The sequence below is a fragment of the Embiotoca jacksoni genome, unplaced genomic scaffold, assembly GCF_022577435.1.
Source record: "Embiotoca jacksoni isolate LCO1_2020_lvr unplaced genomic scaffold, fEmbJac1.0.p SCAF_19, whole genome shotgun sequence".
Lineage (NCBI taxonomy): Eukaryota > Metazoa > Chordata > Actinopteri > Embiotocidae > Embiotoca > Embiotoca jacksoni.
In genome coordinates this window covers 5837487-5856430 of record NW_027185329.1, presented here as the reverse complement: position 1 = coordinate 5856430, position 18944 = coordinate 5837487, and the positions used below count along the sequence as shown (strand labels likewise).

Sequence of the window (18944 nt, the reverse complement as noted above, 5' to 3'; positions counted from 1 at the left end):
GGAAAACAGTGCAAATGTAACACTGAGGCAGGTGCAGCGTGGGGTTGTAGTGGGAATTGTTTTGAACTCAGAAAGTGTCTTGCTTCTTGTAACTGACAGCAACAGAAGACAGCTCCTGTCACTGTACTGCAATTATCAAGCAAAACACATTAGGAGGCTAATGTGTATCAAATTGAGTTGACTTGTTGCCTACTGTGAAAATCCCGCAAGCTAGGCCGATCCGGGACAGTCATCTCTGTGCGGTCATGGAGCAGTGCCATATGGTCCCGGTGCAATCCCAGACCTGGTTATGTAATGCAGTGCTCCTCAGATAGTCTGCTTAGGACCGAGAGGGCGCTAAATATTGTCTCGGGATTTTTCTTTAAATTTAGCACATGCCATGTTCCAAGTGAATGCACTCTTGCATTTTCAAAAAATCTAATGATTTATTATATTTGTGTGGTTTAGCCTTGAAAAAGCCGAAAACAGCCGATACAACAGATAATCAACCCGAGTTCAACCCATCGTACAGAGAGGTGTGTGTAAGCCCTCCATAATGAAATAATTGGACCACAAATCAGATTTCTAATTTGATCCAATTCTGCATGAACTCGGTGTGAATCATGAAAGGTGTTTATGAGAAAAAAGAAGTAATCTAATTACACTGTCATAGCCTGCTATATGTTATAAACTATAACATATACTGTTTATTATTTTAAGGAATATTTGAATAACTTTCACAGAATATTTTCCACAGTGTTGGAATCTGAGAGGTGAGATTTTTGCAGTATATTGGCAATGTGCTGTGTGAATCTGTAGATTTTTATCTGCCTTTGTCCTGAAATAGCCAGTAGGCTATTAGAGGAGAAAAGCAGGTCAGGTGTCAGGTTTAAATGGTTATGGCCAATAGCCATGGAGTATGCAAATGAGCTGGGCCCTGCTTCTCCTGAGGATTGAGTTGCAGCCAATTAAAATGTACTGCAGGATACGGTACACAGACAGAGAAGAGGTGAAGTACAGAATGGGAAAGCTGACATCACATGGGTTTCTTTTTTCAATGGAAATCAGTCAGAAATGCTGTTTACATTGAACACAATAGACACAATGATGTGTCATTGATTACATGCCAGCTGGATGGCTACAGGCTGTTCATCTTGATTTAAATGCAAAACGTTACAGACATCAGATTATTTACACTTCACAGTAAATATATTCACCTGTTTTTGATTAACATGCACATGAGTAGGACACTTGAAATGCAACCGTAAATGACATCACATCTCAAGCTTTTTTTATTACCTATTTATTCATGATTTTACTTTGAAAAGAACTTGGAAGAGGTCGGACCAATTCCCTGTTGCTGAAATGATTCTGGAGATGATTTCATCTGCAACTTTTTTCAGAAATCTTGAATTCCGTGTTGTTTACAATTCAAATTCATTTCACTTGTAGCATTGCACAGTTTTTTTTTCTGTAAAAACCTCATAAAGGTCGCCTGCTGCCTTCGGCTCCTGTTGGAAGTGAGTTTTGCTGGCTGCATACAGTAGCTGTGTGCTAGCATGCATACGGAAGGCAGCAGCAGCACCAGAGGGCCCGATGTTAATGTTTTCCTATTAGAAAGTAAAAATCAGCAGCATGAAAGCTATTTTAGTCCAGATTACATCAGCACAGAAGTGCTTCAACAGAATCTCTAGCGATTACATACACACTCACACACTCACTCTCAAACAAACACAGTGTAAGTGGGTTACATCCCGCTGGATATTGGATTTGGGCTCTCTACATTCCCACCATGCCCCTCTCCAAAATTTGATATTTCTTCATTCCTTGTTTGGGCAGGATTTTTTTTTAATAGTGTGTCTGCTTCATTATTGATAGCTGAAAATTGAAAGTGACAGCCAAAGTAAGAGGTAGCAGAAGGTTGACCATTATCATGCTACACTGCAACCTCCTGACCTCGGAGCTGGATTAAGCTTCTCTCACTCTTTACAAAAGTATGGTGCAAAAACAAAATACTACACCACATTTTTTTTTGGAGTTAATCCTGATACATTTCATCACGATTGTATTTTTTGGCACAAGTTGCGCTGATATTTATTATTTTTTCCCAATGGAAAATGAGACAGTGAGAGAAATGTTAATAAAATTGGCACAAGTAAGAGACAAAAACAAAAATAAGTAAGAGAGGAGGGATGAATACCAGAGGAGAGAGAGAGAGAGAGAGAGAGAGACAAAGTCGAAGGGAGAGACAGATGAATGTGTGTCTGACAGAGTGGGAGGGAGGGGGGGGAGGGAGGTGCAGTCTGGGTCCGGACCAAGGACACTGTGTCTTTCACAAAACCAGATCAGCCATCCAGGCTCCGTCACTGTCGTGTTACTCGCAGACAGAAGAACACACTTTAGATTGGTTTTCCTGCAAAAAAAAATCCCTTCTGCCAGGTAAACAAACAAGCAGGCTCCTTTAAATAATTCAGCAACAGCCCTTTGCCTTGAATACAGATGAGAAAAAAATCAGAGAGCAACCAATCAAGTCTTGTTGGGGCATTAAAAAGAGCTAGTGGTTAACAAATGTGCTCGCAGGGGTTTCACGTTATATCAAGGAAGCTCAGCTTTCTGCTGAAGTGCTCCAACAGTTGCAGTCAATGAATTGGGATGAAACGGTCTGCATTGAAGTCACACATACTCAACCTTTTTTTTTACAACTTCTGCTAAACTAGAGAAAACTTTGAAGATTAAAAAATGGCCTTCTGTATAAGAGCAGAACATTGTGCAATTTAGAGAAATGTCTGCCAGTGGTGTAAACAAAAATGACTTGAGAAGATTTCTTAAAACTTGAATACAAATCATGCCTCCACAAAAGAATCAATACAGTAAATAAATACAAGGTTTTAGGAGTTGATATTCTCTTGATTCTTTACACCTAAGTTAAACTTAAATTCCTCCATGTCAGGAGACAAAGAGAAATATTACCATCCATTTTGAGCCATGTTTGTGATGAATATAAGTAAATATATGCAAAATAAAATATATACAGCTTTAACCAAAATCACCAAAGTGTAACCTAATTGTTGAAATTGCCTCGCATAGGGTTTTTATTTTGGTTTCGGAGTCTCGGAATAAACAAGCAATCTATTTTTCTGTAATAGATGTTTAGGATATCAGCAAGAAATGTGTGCAATGCTGAATAAATATCTAACTGAAAAGATATTGAATATGTAATCAAGCAGAAGCAACAGCGTGAAGGAGCTACCTTGAAACAGGTTTAATCATTTTAATGCATTGGTGCTGAACAACATAATTTATCTTAAAAATTAGATAATACCTCTTTAAAATAATTGTCCTTTTTTCAGGATAAAACTAGAGGAGCGGACCTCCGAGGAGCAAACATCACATCCTATATCTGATGTTTAAGGCGCGAGATGAGGTAAACAAGAAAATCTCTTCCAAACACCTGCCTCTGTTGTAATGTTCGTACCTGCTCTGTAGACATACTATTCAAGGTTGTGAGTTATATAGCTTAGTTTGTTGAAAGTCAACCCTGATCACTCGTCCCTGTCATCACATCCATGTTTAAAGTAAAGCTCTTAAATGTTTTTTCACACTGTGACACAATTAACTCTTCAGTTTGCGACAGCATGTTAACTCCTCGCCATGCATTTCTAAAGCATACTAAACTGTGGTAAATGATGGAACCTCTGCCCATCTACCTTTCTTTCTGGAAGCTTTCAGCTGGTTGCCACGGTAGCCTGCCTCCCACCAGCCCATTATTCCAGCAACCCACTTACCCATCCATATACAGTTCCCACAAACACACACCACCGCACACAGGGACCTAATGAAATGAATCCTTCTGTATCAGCCGTGCACTGGCCATTTGGCACAATGAACTGCCATGAATAATTCAGCCCGAATGGGAGCAATACAGAGCAAAGAGAGAGGAGAAGGAGGCAAGGTGGAGCCCAGATGAGCGACCGAAGACGAGAGGCAACGACAGGACAGGAGAGTGGGTGTTTGCCAAAATGTGAGCAACACAGGAGGGGAGACACAAGAGAGGAATAATCAGGATCAAACTTGCTGACTCAATAGTGAGGGGAGCTGTGTGTCCGTGTGTGTGTGTGTGTGTGTGTGTGTGTGTGTGTGTGTGTGTGTGTGTGTGTGTGTGTGTGTGTGTGTGTGCATTTCTGACAATACAGAGGCCCCTTTGTGCTGCCCTGTGCAGATGCCTGTGCGCAAACGCACTGGGACGAGCGAGCCGTGCCAGACTCTGCTACCTCCCTCTACCCTCCCTCCATCCACACTGTTCTGCTTCACTTCCAGAGCTGCTTGAGACGCTTTACAATGTAATCAACAGCTGAAACGACATGCAGCTACCCAGTGTAATCACTACTGGACACATGCAAAGCACGCCTGCTTTATTGATATCTGAGCTGGGTTTGTGAACAGTATGCAGCATTCATCATGGTAATCATCAGTTAGAGAACTTCAAAATAAGAGTCAAATGTAGCAGCAGTCAGGTCTGCAGTTTGAAAAGGTAGCCACAACTTGACTATTTTATTTAATGTCACACTCGGCAAGATGAATCTACAACATCATAAACTCAGAATTTGAGTGATACTGTATTGAGGCATTTCAGTTGCACTGAATGCGTGAAAGTCGACAATGTTAAGAAGACACAGAACAGATGTGAGCTGACGTCATCAGCTGACATCATTCGTCGGTGCTGCTCTTGTGTTTTTTGAGGATGTGGTAAAACAACAAACAGGCTTGGGCCAAAGGTTGCAGGAAATAATTACCGATTTTGTTGCATGAGTTTGAGGTTTTTTTTAAGCATCATGTAAGCTGGCCAATTGTAGTATGCATCATTTCCTGATGTGATCTGATTGTTTGGCCCTGTGGTTGTTTTGTTTTGTTGATGTTGTTTACAGCTGAAGTCACGTTGAAGGATTTCGGTCCTCAATTTCCATCAGACATCTAACGTAGGCCGTCTTTGGTCGCCGACGCTCTAAACTGGCCGATAGCGAATGCAATATAAGGATAATGTTTCAAACCGGCAACCAAAAATTTCACCCCGTTCTTCTCATGTCAGCGAGCTCTGTCACAGCCCACAGAAGAACAGTGGCCTAAAGGCTGACCAAAGAATAATCTGCACCGCCCTGTCGCAGCACTACGGGACCAATTTTTCAAATCTGCCCTGCTGAATCCATATGTCCACTTCAACCTTCACCACACAGTTACGCAATTTAGGACCACAAATGAAGAAATATTGCCACTCGGCAGTGCGGGTTAACCTGTGTCCTTTGTCCTCCCAGACTGTGCTGATAAATTTGAAACAGAAAGCTTGAAGCAACAAAGCTCTTAAGCAGTTTTTATGTCACTGAAAAAAAACAAAAAAAGACAGCAATGCAGTCGCCCAAACAAAAAATAAATAAAAGAAACTGCAATGCAGGTTTTCCAAATGCAGTTCTAGTTCTGTGTAAGAGCATAGTATTCGAAATTTTTAGCCAATTCATCTCAACTTTTAGCTTTTTGGAATCTGGTTGCCCTTAACTATTTCTGTGATTATATATCACTCTGTGATTTGAATATATTGCAACCCAGACGAAAACCTTAAATTAATTAATGTTACGCTAATGCAGGATGTTTCGTCAGAGGCATTCTTGATTCTTGATTGAATAAGAAGTTTGCTTGGGGCAAAAAAGGTTCAATTCCATTTCTTCACAGGCGTGTTTAGTTTTCCAGTAACACAACTACAAAAAACAGGGCTGCTCCTTCCTCTTGATCCCTGGCTGTACGCTAAATTAGCTGGCCGAGCTGTCTGGAGGCACAGTCATTGCACACAGCATAAAATTTAATATAGGAAAGAAGCGAGGACTGAGGTCTTTCAGAGTTTGTATTGATGCTGCTGAAAAACCTGATGCAGTTTGTGGGAATATTATATTCAAGTAAGAACCTGCTCATTTGGACAGGTAATGTGCCGAAAGTCAACACAAATAGCGCTTAGTTAACCCGTGTTATGGGAAAAAAAAAAAGTTCTCCAAACTTCTGTCTTTCAAATGAAAATGTATGTAAAACTGCAGCGAACAACAAACACTCATCTCACAGGGGACCAATGTAATACAGCAGGATAATTCAACTTCAATAGCAAATGAGCTAAATATGAAAATCCCTGAAGGCTCGTGGGCCAAACAGAATAATTTGGCAATTACTGGCTACAAATATGTTTTACAGTATAATATTGATAGATAGCAATGCATTCATTGCATAATAAGCCCAGCCGTTAATTATTGCTGTGGCTGGCAAAGTAAATAAACGTAAAAATAAATAGACGTTTTGAAGCTTAGTTAGCGTGAGTTTCTCTGTGGCCCGCCAGCCCACAGTGCAACATGAGGCTGACTGAGCGGGTGGAACATCGTTGCAGTCAATCATAGCACGTGCTGACGCTAACAAGCACGCAGGGTTTCCCCGTTCCTCGTCCGCACACTATCCTGTCGCCAAAGTTACCCACATAGATCATCTCTCAAGATGCACATACCTATTTTCTTACGTCCTTCTGTGGTTCAGATGTCCCGATGTAGCTCAGAAATATATACCCTAGTTTTTTTTGTCACATCCCACAAATGCCAACCTGCTTTTCAGCAGCCTCTTGCAACCCATAGCAAGATTCAAAGAGGCCACATCTGGCCTCTTTGAATCGGGCTGTGAGTTGAAAAGGCGTGTAATTCAGTATGAGTGGTGGTGGTACTTACGTGGAAACTTGATGCATGACCTTGGTGGAGGTGTCCTTCAGCGTGTCCTTTAGGTTGTCCTTAAAGTTGCTGAAGAACTTCCCGGCTCCTCCCTTCACCATATCCAACAGCCCCCCGCCATAGTTAGCATCCATATCTGGAGACAAAAGGAACTTTAACCAATCAGAGTTCAGCAGGAAACAAAAAACACAATGACACACCAACGTTGAGATTTCCATGGAAACAGAGCTGGATTTAACCCTCCTATGTTTTTTTTTTTTTCTTTTCTATGCAGATGATGGATGGTTAGACAATGCGTTCTAAATATATTTGATCCTTCAGTTTAAAAATGCAAATTAGAGGTTTTTATTTGACTTCAGTGACAAACATGAGTCACTGGCACAACTTACAGAGCAGACACGTCTGTGGGTGTAAAGTAATGATGGACAAGGACACAGGGGACAAAACTGACAAAATACAAACCATCTGTTGCTGTGTGCGTGTGCGTGCATGCGTGCGTGCGTGCGTGTGTGTGTGTGTGTGTGTGTGTGTGTGTACTTTAAATAGTAAGCAAATGTTGGAAGAGACCCAAGTGTTATAGCTGAGTCAGCATCCCTCTGGTGATCTGAGAATTTCCCTCCCTTCACTCTTCCCCTTTGCCACCTCCTCTTCATACTCTGTACTGTATCTGTACGTAGCAACCACGGTGTCATCACTTGGTATGTAACGTGGCGGTGCTGACAATTTTACTGACAATAAAACATGATGCAGCAGAAAATCCCCCACAAGCAGATTTTCAGCAAGATTCTCCTCTAAACTCTGACGTTCACTGGAAACCTCTTGTACTCTTGTCCACAGGACACCACCCACTGACAGACCAGCAGTCAATCAATCTCTGGCTCATCATCTTACACAAGTAAACTGGCCTTCTGAAGTAGCAGCTCTCATCAGGGGGACCAGCAGGTACTGATTTAGTATTGCGTTTTTTTGTTGGGTTTGGACTGTTTTCTTGTTGGGGTTTGGGCTTGGTTATTTTCACTTATAATTCATTGTAAGTAGACTACTCTGTGTGTGTGTGTGTGTGTGTGTGTGTGTGTGTGTGTGTGTGTGTGTGTGTGTGTGTGTGTGTGTGTGTGTGTGTGTGTGTGTGTGTGTGTGTGTGTGTGTGCAAGTAGGTTATGCCAAACGGGAAAACAGAAAGAAAGCTTAGCCTGTGTGTTGTACTGGCCTGGAAAGCTAATTGAAGGAATACAGCAAAAACTGGTTAAGAGAGAGCTTCTTAAAAAAAAAATCCCCAATGACTCAGTAGAAGGCTTCTCTACTGTGAGAACATCATAACCTTGGGATGACTCAGGATTACAAAGTTTGGCTCTGTTTTGTTAGTTTGAATTATCGACTTCAGCTAGTGAAAAGTTTACGAGACATCTTCATTTGGCCGGCGCCGGGAAAAAAAAAGGCGAAGTTGAGCAAGATATCAAGGTGATGCAGATTGTTCATTATGATGAGATAGTACTGTGTCATTTGCTGGTACTTGGCTGCAATTTATGTGACGCCACTCCCATTAAAAACTAAGAGGAATAGCTAATTGCCTTTTACAGACCATTTTTGTTTTCTTGCTGGTGTGCTCCCGTGCCCTTTTCTGTGTATATGAGGGACACTTCCAGATAAATTGTTACTCAAATGTGAGCGCTATGTGTCCAAACCAAGTGTATGTCTTTGTCTTTGATGCATAAATAATAAGATTAGAATACTTGGTCAGGCTTAGAAGTTATAAAAATCAGAAACCATGCCATACTTTTTAGAAATAACCTTTAATACTCAACACTGTGCTGATGTTATCACACAGTATTGAGTTTTTCACTGACGAATCACTGACGAACAACCTCCGAGAGAAGTTATTTGTTTTCTTTTCCGACTTCATACTTGTGGTTCGTTGAAGGGGCACACTGCAGACTCATTTTAAGAGCAGACTTTCATGCTTAGAAGCAGACATTACAAACAGTGTCTCTGAGGAAATCTGAAAAGAGAGAAATGGTGGCTGCTGAGACAGGCTGCTTTAAACTCCTTTCAGGAGAACTTCTTCACCACATGTTATATTTGAGCTGGTTCTTCACTAAATTCCAAAATTAGACTCGTCATCTCCGACTGCAGAGGCCTGAAATGTGTGACGGGGATTTATTTTTCACAAGGAAATAAAGCTCCTGCTTGTTGAACTCATGCAGCATATGATCCAGAGAAATTTGCAAAAACTCAAATGGAACTTTACCTACAGCTGTCAAGATTATCCGTGTTAAATCAGATTTGTATGCAGGCTAAGTCCATAAACATGTTTAATATCTTAAAACAATCTTAATCGACTTTAAAGCTAGCTCATTAAAATGATAATAAAATATGAAATTAATGCTCTTTATGTCGGGACTAAAAGAACCGAAGCTGAGGACTGCATCTGTGACTTTATCACATCTGTACCTTTAAACCTTTAAACCAACTGGTAGCTGACAGCAGGCCTCATTATTTACATCCTGTTACAGATGTGCTGCCCTCAGCTTAGGTGACATTTTTGTGCATACTTAAGGCATTTCATCTTTAATTATCTGTACAGCAGACAGTGTCAACACTTTTTAAGAGACAACAAAAGGAGAGAATAACAGCTAAAGGCAAACCTCCCCTGGAAAACCAAGTTTTTTAGCAACCGGGACATAAAGTAACCCTGTTCAGCCCAGCCGATGAACCTCTAATTTGTATTCTGAGCTAATGACTTACCATCATTAGTTAACCTCCATTTAAAGGAATAGTTTGAGAAGTACTTTTTGCGTTCTTCTGGAGGGTTAGATAAGAAGATTGGAGACTGGAAAAAGTGGAAGCAGCAAGCCTGACTCTTTCCAACATGGAACAAAAGGAGGGGAAGTCTTTGTGTAATAGGTGTGGATATTTACTGGACTATTAAGTTGACTGGACTTCGCAACTTCCTGGAGTCCCTGCTGGGTGCATGGAAACATCAAGGCCTTTGTACTGGGATAATTAGTGCGCTATAGATGTTTTGTTGCCTTCGGACAGATCCAGGCTAACTGTTTCTCTCTGTTTCCAGTCTTTATGCTAAGCTAAGCTAACTGGTTGTTGGCTGTAGAGTCACATTTACTGTACAGACAAGAGAGTGGTATCAAAAGCAAGTAAGCGTATTTCCTAAAAAAAAAATGTCTTGAGGAATACAAACTGAAATACTCCCCTTGCTTTCTTCATGCAAGGATGTAATTTCACCTGGAAGTTTTTGGCCTATTTTTTTTTTAAAGCTCCTTACAAGGCACATCTCCCAGCAAGTGAGCATGACAGGATGTAGGAGGAAAACCAGGATCCTGCTCAACCTTGAAATCAAGAGCTTAAGTGAGTTCAACCTGGATCATGCCAATCACAGGCCACATGCACAGGCAGAGAGGCAGCAGTGGTGCTGAAGGAAAAAACAAGCTTCAAGGAAGTCTCACAACAGAAAGAGCTGTTCCACAAAAACAGGACCAGGCCAACAGCTCATCCCTCCTCCCCTCCTCAGCCGCCTCCTATCACTTTCACCAAGTGGACCAATAGGAACGGAGAGAGAGCAGAAGAGAGAGATGACTGAGGGAGAGGAGCAGAGAAGAGAAAGACAGCTCTAGTTATGTCCGGAGGGATCAGTGGGCTGTCTGAATATGTCTCCCTCCTCCCACAGCCTCAAACCTTTCTCCCTCAATATCCGGCCGGGAGTGGATGACACACTGAGACGCACTCGACGGAGACAAACACGCTGCACTGCACTCTCTCAGTGCTACTACACTGCTGTGCCTTGTTTTGTCCTGGACTTGAATGACTGCAGCATCAACCTGACTTTAATCTGCTTAATTATAGATGCTGCTGATGAGACAAAGAGTCTATGATTAATCATCTATACAGCTTAACCAGAGGTGTATTCTAGCTGAATGACGAGCAAGCTGTTACAGGCTGCTAGAAGCATGACTCACTGGTGTTAGAGCTTTGACAAACTGTAGGTGCAAGCTGATAGGCAAAAAGATTTATTTTAATACAAAGTCTAAATGCTTATTTTATAGAAGTGTTACCACCTCTACACCTTCAAATGTTTCATTCTGATTTAAACTAAATTGGTTTTAACTATGACAAAACAAACATGCCTGGATTGGACCTGGATCATTATAGATTTTAAAGTAACTTTTTTGCAAGTAGTTTATGCAGCTTAAGTATCTAGTCTAATCAATACCATCTATGATTCAACTCGCATCAATATTTCACTGGTACATTTGTGCTGTTGTAAATCGTACATTTACCGTCAAATTTACAGCCTGGTATCATGCCAAAGTGTGTAGTACACCCATCAGTCTACTAAAGGATACCGTGTCAGTGTCACGTTTTGCCTCCCATTGGCTTGAAAAGTCAACACATGTGTACCAACCCGGGTTGAAGACGGAGGTCATGTGACGAAGCACAAACGGTGAAAAAGTCAATTTAGGGAGAATGTCAAAGATCATTGGAAGGAACCAATCCAGGACTTTCACCTGGGAGACTCATGTTTGAGTCCACAAGAAAGCAAAAGTCAGCTTGGATTTCTTTAACTGACGTCATACGATAAATGACTAGTGTGTCATATGTAATGTTATATATGTAAAAATGCTTCTTTTTTTTTTAACCCAAACCTTGAGGTTTTCCTCACCCTAGCCAAGTACTTTTTTGTGCCTAAACCGAAAGCACCTTTTTTTTTTTCCGACTAGACGAGGCAAAACATGACACTGACACGATATCATCTAGTGGACGGACAGGTGTATTACACACTAAACTGATACCAGGTTTCAATGTAACAGGTCTGATAAATTTGCATCGACAAACTTTAGCTACAGCTGAGTGATTTAAACAAAAGAGACACTCTTGTGTATAATAAACTTCATTCAGTAGTGCTCAAACATGTGTCAGGAAGCCAAGACAGTGACACTGGTTTATACAGTATCAGGACCCTGAAATTGAAGCAGCTAACTTGATTCCAGCCACTTACAACTTACACAAGGGATTTACCTATTATGATACTATGATGTTAAAAAAGTCTAATTGAAAACTGAGCAGTACTGAGACCGTGCTGAAGACTGAAACTAAACTTAAGAGGATGAACCTGGAATAATAGGCTCTGATTGGTACTTGTCTTCTCAGAGCCAAAAAGCACATCAGTTTATTTATGTTAGTTGTAATTCTAATAATCCTAAGTGGTGCTCTTCTTCCCACAGCTTGATTGCAGATGTCAGCTGCAGCTGTACTTGCTAGTTAACACCAGATGACTTTTATGAAGCTGACGCAGTGGTTCCCAACCTTATTGGCTGTTGTTCCCAAAGAGGAAAACCTTTATAATATTTCAAACAATTAGAGAAAGTCAGAAAATCAAACCTATAATTGTGTAGAAAAACGTGTCCACTATCTTTCTTGTGTATCCTGTTTGCTGTCTTTGCTGCTATGGCTGTTTTGTGTTGCCTGTATTTCCCTGCATGTTGCTCTGTGCCTCTGTGCCTGCGTCCAGATGGATGTGGGAGTGTGCAGACTGGTGAGCTCGCTACAGTGACAAACGCTGCTAATTCAGACACCAGAGGAGGCTCTGATACAGGCTCTATCAGGTAATACAGCAGCCCGGTCACTCAGAGAAAGCGAGCACGGGACATCAGCAGCACAGGGGGCTCTGGGCTTTGCCAGAAAGATCAATGGCTTGTTTGAATGTGTCTCCCTCCTTCTAGAGCGCCAACCTTTACCCCTCCGTATCCGGCTTTGTGTAAATGGGACAGATGGATACGTAGACACACACACACACACACACACACACACACACACAGAGATGGGCATACACAGGCAGATCAAAAAGACCATCTGAGAAGCCTGGCAGGCCAGACAGACATCTGACACGGGAGTCCACCCTCTTTCCCCACCCACAATCCCCTTTCCTCATTGACCCTCCCACCCAGCTTCTTTTGTTTCACACAAACGTTCCTCCCTGGAAGCTGGCTGACTCCACAGAGCACTGCAGTGAGGTGAACACAAGGCAGAACCAGGCTCTACACACAGGCCTCACCATACAAACTTCCCCTATTAGCCATCATTTATTGCATATGCTATCATTATTTTTGCTATGATATTAGCATTAATAAATGCAGTGGATGTGTTTTTGAACAGTTTTCCATACTGGACACCACTTCAAAATAAACACAGAAAATAATTTTGTAAGTTTAAGTTTCATGTTCACACATGACATACTTAAATTAGTTCCCTGGAATTGAGAAAAAAGTTCTCAGGATCAACTTTAGGCTTGTAGCATTTTTTTTTGTTCTTCTGCTGTTCATTGGTCAGTTTTGATATCCTCTGAACCTTTATAGAGGTACATATTATGATACAACTGATGTTATTTGTTTGGTTTTGTTTATGTATTACTAGAAGATGCATGTTAAATATAAATTTCCTGTAATCTCACATGGAACGAATCAAATATTCAGAATGAATATCAATTCTAGCAATAGTAGTTACGGTTAAATTAGCACTGTCTGCAATAGAGGCAACAGCATTGGTTACAGTAGTGATGGTAATATTAGCAGTGGTCACAAAAGTTTATTCCACTTTAAAAGAGCCTCTTTTACAAACAACAGAATTTCAGTCAAAACAAACCACTTATTTTGACTGAATTCAATAACACGAAGGGGATTTTTTAATATTTTATAACGGTCACCTTTATTGTTCAAGATGGTGTATTTTAGGTTTAACGGGATACATAAAGCTAATAATCCATCATAAACCTTCTAAACAGAGAATATTTTGTGCCTCGGCTGCCTATAGCTAAAATCTCTTACCGTTGCCATGAGAATTCTAGTACGGTAAGTGATATTATTTCACAGTTGAAACCCATTTGAAAATTGAATAAATAAGCCATGAAATGTGGGTTTAATGGTAGATATGAATCAGAATTGACTGTAAACTGAGTTTATACACACATTCCTCCATCTTTTTATAAGTTTTGATAAATAATAGACTGGAATATCGTCAAAAATATTATGGAAAATCAAGTGTCTGTTTTCATACTTTACACGTGAACACACCTATTGTAGTCTGCGGGTCACCCGTGGGAGTGCAGGAGTAGATAGCACATGTAAAAGCAGAGGAAGACATGTGGAGGACATATGTTCATTAACAGCCCAGTAGAGCCTCTAGGTGGGGTCTGGGAACCACTGGGAGCTGCGGAGGGGATTCCAGGAGATTCATGGCACCCCTGTGTACTTTCACTATTGTTAGCCATTATATGTTGTCCACTCCTACCTCTCCACAAAGACAGTTATAGGCCGCGTTAACACTGCGCAGTCATCACATCTTTACTCGAGCACTCTCCGCGTCAGCGTTCAATCGCCGTTCAATAAGTTGCCGGAGGCGGCGAGGACTCTTACCTGAGCTGTCCATGGTGCTGCAGTCCTCCTCTCTGAGCGGGCCCGCCTTCGGTCCAAGCGTGGCTGCGATGGAGCCTCCGAGTGCGCCGCTGCCGCTGCTGCTCCCTCTGCCGACGCTGAAGCTATCTCCGCCGCTATCGACCAACTGCAAAGATTCATAGCCATCGTAACTGGTCTTTTTCTTGTAGGCCCCCAGCAAGCTCATTACCGAAGGACACAAAAGGGAAATTAAAGACAAAAGAAGCCCCGAAAAAGACGTGGAAGGCTGCGCCGCGCCGCCTCCGCCGCTGCTGCTGCCTGTGCTGCTACTAGTGCTGCTGCTGCTGCTGGGTGCACCACATGTCCGAGGAGGAGAGGGCGACCGGTCTCCTCTTTGCTCTGTGGTTAGAAAAATCTGCCGGGTGGTCCGATCTCTCTCTCTCTCTTTCTCTCCCTCCCTCCTCTTTCTATCTCTCGCCTCCTCTTTTTCTCAGCACCGCATTTTACTACGCCGCTGCTGCTGCTGCTGTCGCTGTATGTCCCCGTCTGAGTTAAAGGGAAATCCACCCCAACTCACAGTCCTCTAATGTTATTGCTACATGCATTATTCACATATTCTAATCAGTAGTTGTGAGTAAGCCTGTATGTTTCTCATAGGACTTCCAATGATTATTTTAATGTAGAGATGCAAAAATTTAACTTGTTATATAGCCTAAATAAAAAATAAAGTAGATGACTAAAATGTCACTGTAAACTCAGATATGGGGAGTGCAATGTGTTTGTAGTTCAAACCGGAGAATTACGGGAATATTATAGTGATGCTAAAGCAAGCAGTGCTTTGAAGAAATATATTAAATAATAACAGATGATATAATAATAGATGTTAAAGTTAATTCAACAATGCATCTTCAAAGGTTATAGCCAAGTCTCTCACTTGTAATGATTAACGTTGTTTAGCCCTTTAAAAAAAATGAGTGGGAGCCCATTTTTTTAACAATAAGCATCTCTTCAAATTGGGTTAAGGCCAGTTCAAATAATCCTATATACTCAAATGCTCCCCCATGCATCTTATAAGAGTATTACCTGCATTAATTAAAACATTTGAAGAATTAGAAAGGCAATAACAATCACTCCATGTCATGGATCCGCTGATTATTATTTTGATTAATTAATAACCTATGATGTCTGAAAGTTGTGAGTCAGATACACAAGTCATATGATGGATGGTGCCTGCTACTACAGTGGCTGTCCATGGTAGAAAGGCCACCATGATAATGGTTTAAAGTGTGTTCATAAGTAATAAGTGCCATTGGTTGGGGCTGCAAGTAACTCCAGAGTTAATTTAAAAACCAAGTGGCTATACGACCTGCTTTCCTCAGTACAAATAAGGTCTAATTTCTCATTTGAGTCCTGCACTAAAAGTGAACAGGAACTCCTGGTTTTGTCCCACAACCTAATATAAGAGTAAAAGGAGCCTTTCAGTCAGAATTGCAAGACAACAGCCCCATGCTTTGTCAGAAAAAGGAAACTCACTCTAAATCACAGGGAATTTTTCCTCAGTCTCTACTCGACTAATAGCCGCCTTGGATGTCATTAGCTTCTTTGTAATGTCATTAAAATGTCGCAGATTTGTAATTTCAGTTCCAAAGTTGTCAGTCGAGGTCTAATGTTTGTTTTATGACCCCCAGTCCTTGCAGGACAAAACAGTGACCACTGATGGCATGCTTCCTTCCTGGGCCTTGTCCCCTGGCAACAGAAACCCTGCATGGTTCTGAAAAGAGGACATGAGCCTGGGAAACTCTTTTAGCAGAGCAGACGGGAGCTCAAAGCCCAGCGGGAACGGAATGTCCAAAAGGGAGGAACGATAGCCGGACGCAACGAGCTGCCGCTGCATTGTTGCAACGGAGCTTCCTGTCTTGTTCCTGAGGGTGCCTGCCAGTGTTTACCCCTTGATGCCCTGCACGCTTAGGACGCAGCAAGCAGGTGCAGTACAAATCTCATGCTCTCTGCCATGTTAGTGCAAGATCAAATATTTAAACATTTAGTTAAATCCATGTTCTTTGCATCTCAGGTGCTTTTGTTTGGCTGGTTATGTTTGTTTTTCTTTTCTGATGCACATTTATTCAGGTGTCTCTCTCTCGAAAAAAAAAGTCTAGATTAGTGACATTACCTGATTAAATCAAGGGTATATTAAATTAGCAAATACTGTAGAGCTGTACATTAAATTGTTTAGTCCATCGACACAAAACTTGCTATGAGCTATTTCGTTAACTGATCGTTGCAGTCATTTTTCAAGCATAAATGCCAACCATTCACCAGTTCCAACTTCTCAAATGTGACAATTTGTTATTTGCCTTTTCTTGGTCATATTATAAATTTAACATATTCAGTGTTTTGACTGTTGGTCACACAAAAAAACACAACATTTTTGAATATGCAACTCTGGGCTTTACTTTACACTTCTTGTTTAATTGAAAAATGTATGTGATTCCCTCATAATGAAAATAGTTGTTCGGTGCAGAAAAGCAAGTATTATAATATACATATATAAGTATGCTAAATAACTTGAGTAACACTGCAATAAAAAAAAAAGTCTCTATTGTTTCAAAAATACTAACATTTCCAGGTACTGTATTTTGGATGCTAGTTCAACTCTTAAAAATGCGAGGCAGCTGCTATATAAATATGAATAGCTGACTCAAAACACAAAATAAATGCCAACAATAAAGCTGATGCTGTAGGCTACTTGTTTAACTGAACTGCGGTGAGATCAGAGACAGCTGCTTCTCTAAATTACTCTTGTATACAAAACAAAACAAAAACGCTGCCTCAGATATTCTGACATTGACTTTGGCATTAATGATGATTTACATCGGAGTCCTTATTTGGACAATCCAGAAATGCATTTACACTCCTCTTTTAAAACTCCCATAAAAGCCTTTGAATTTACTGCTCAGTGTCATTTTAACTGCTTTATGACATGGCTGTAACATCCTCTCTGACGTCTTATCTTACAAAAAGCTGTGTCACTATTTTCTCTGTTTTTTTACCATCATCCTCGAGGATTGATCGAGGATTAATGATTATCCCCAGCAGAATCCAGTAATGTGCTGGATCAGCAGCAGGACTCGCTTGACAAAACAGACGGTGGACTTGAATCGTTGGGTTAGTCTGAGATCCTGTAAAATCCTGGGATTCTTGGTCTACTACATGACATCATACAGCTACTGGCACCAATGCAGCCTTAATTATACCTATCCCGTTGAAATGCTGCAGAACAAAACAGAGATTCCCTACCTTTTTTTAAAAAAGTCATTGCCCTTAGATATATAAAAAAATAAAATAAAAAAAAAACAGGCTTATGCACCTGCAGTATTTTTGTGTGCCATAATTAGAGGGATTACAAAATGCATTTCATGTGCATAAGAATCGTTTGTCCATCTTAAATTGCCTGAACCCTGATGGATAACTAACACATCCGTAGCGCTGGTGCAAAAGATGATTCAGTAGCTAATGATTAAAACATGACACCACCAAGCCATGTTAAGCGGCTCACGTGACGCGCGTGACGCTGGTGGCGATGTGACGGTGCGCTATTGGACGAGAAATGAGGAGCTGTCCTCTCAACATATCGGGGCAGCCCTGGGGGATGAAGATGGTTAATTCTGATGACACTGTTGATGGAAATACGAGATGCAGCTCGTTCGGACGATAATGATCAAATCGGGGCCGTCTTTACAATATTTTGAATATTTCGCTTCTCCAATTTTGGCCTGCAAAACTGAACGCTGTTTACCGATATCGTCAGCTGACTGAAAAATTGAAATCACAGTGGCAGCCTTCATACTGTTCATTCAATCAAGATTCAGTCATACAGAAAAAGCAGCAGTGCGATGGATTTTCCCGCAGAAAGGATGACATATCTCATGATATATAGCCCATGTAAAAAAAAAATAAAAAAAAAAATCTAAAAAAAAATCGACATCCATGACAAAATTGACCCAAATGATGTCATGCATGAATGATGCTCGTGCGCATGTAGTCAAAAGACAGGCCCAGAGGAGAAACAAGTTTATCAGTTTAGATCCATTTGTCTCATGAAATAGAAAAGCAGATCATTTCTCATTGGAACAAGTGCATGTTGATGAGAGCCTCCCGTCCACCGAGCACAGATGCGCTGGGGGTGGGGGGGTGGGTGAGGGGGGAGAGAGAGAGAAGTGGTCACTATTTCCAGAGGTAGCCTGATATTATGTAACATCCACACACAGATCATGATGCTCTCTCTCCTTCTCTGCCTGGTTGTAGCTACAACAGGGAGGCTGAGCGAGCTCAAACCGAAATGTCTCGGGAATCACATAAGATACAAAAATCCAGCGGATGACTTTACCTTCCAGAGCGCTTTCTACCATTCTCCCAGGAACGCCGTCTTGTGCCGTGGTGGAGATGCGCTCTGGACCTCGGCTCCGCTCACATACACCGACCTTTGATTTGTCATTCGGTGCCAGTCAAAGGTCAAAGCTTTAAACGTCCTGTGAGACACGCTGTCCTCCGAGAATCCCCCGGGAACTGCAAGTTAACCTGTCGGTGAAATTACAGAGGAAGCACCGGGCTACGGCATCATCATATAATCACATTCTGGCATACGATCAACAGACAAGGTCCTGCGATGGCGATTGGTAGATCTGTAGAAGATGTGGATGAGTGTAAGCGAGGCGGGCACGGGTGTGGATGTTCGTGGATCTGTAGAAACTGCGCCGCTAAACGCATTCTGCCCGAGCTGAGACAGAAAAACCTGGACTGGACTTCAGAGACGGGATGA

At 41.4% G+C, this 18944-nt stretch overlaps 1 protein-coding gene across 3 annotated transcripts in view; it reads right to left on the bottom strand.

Annotated features, from left to right (window-relative positions):
• The window catches only part of dnajc6 (DnaJ (Hsp40) homolog, subfamily C, member 6), a 35022-nt gene extending 16133 nt beyond the window's left edge, over window positions 1-18889 (bottom strand). Inside the window, exons 1-3 of one of the 3 annotated variants that reach the window (XM_069153170.1) lie at window positions 18513-18889; window positions 14147-14291; window positions 6726-6861 (exon numbers count right to left, since the gene is read on the bottom strand). In XM_069153170.1, coding sequence (XP_069009271.1) covers window positions 6726-6861; window positions 14147-14159 — 149 coding nt within the window. In that variant the 5' untranslated portion in view covers window positions 14160-14291; window positions 18513-18889. Of the gene's footprint in view, window positions 1-6725; window positions 6862-14146; window positions 14562-18512 lie in introns of those variants that run through there. The other 2 variants (XM_069153171.1, XM_069153172.1) reach the window with 2 other exon arrangements.
• Window positions 18890-18944: the final 55 nt, after the last annotated feature.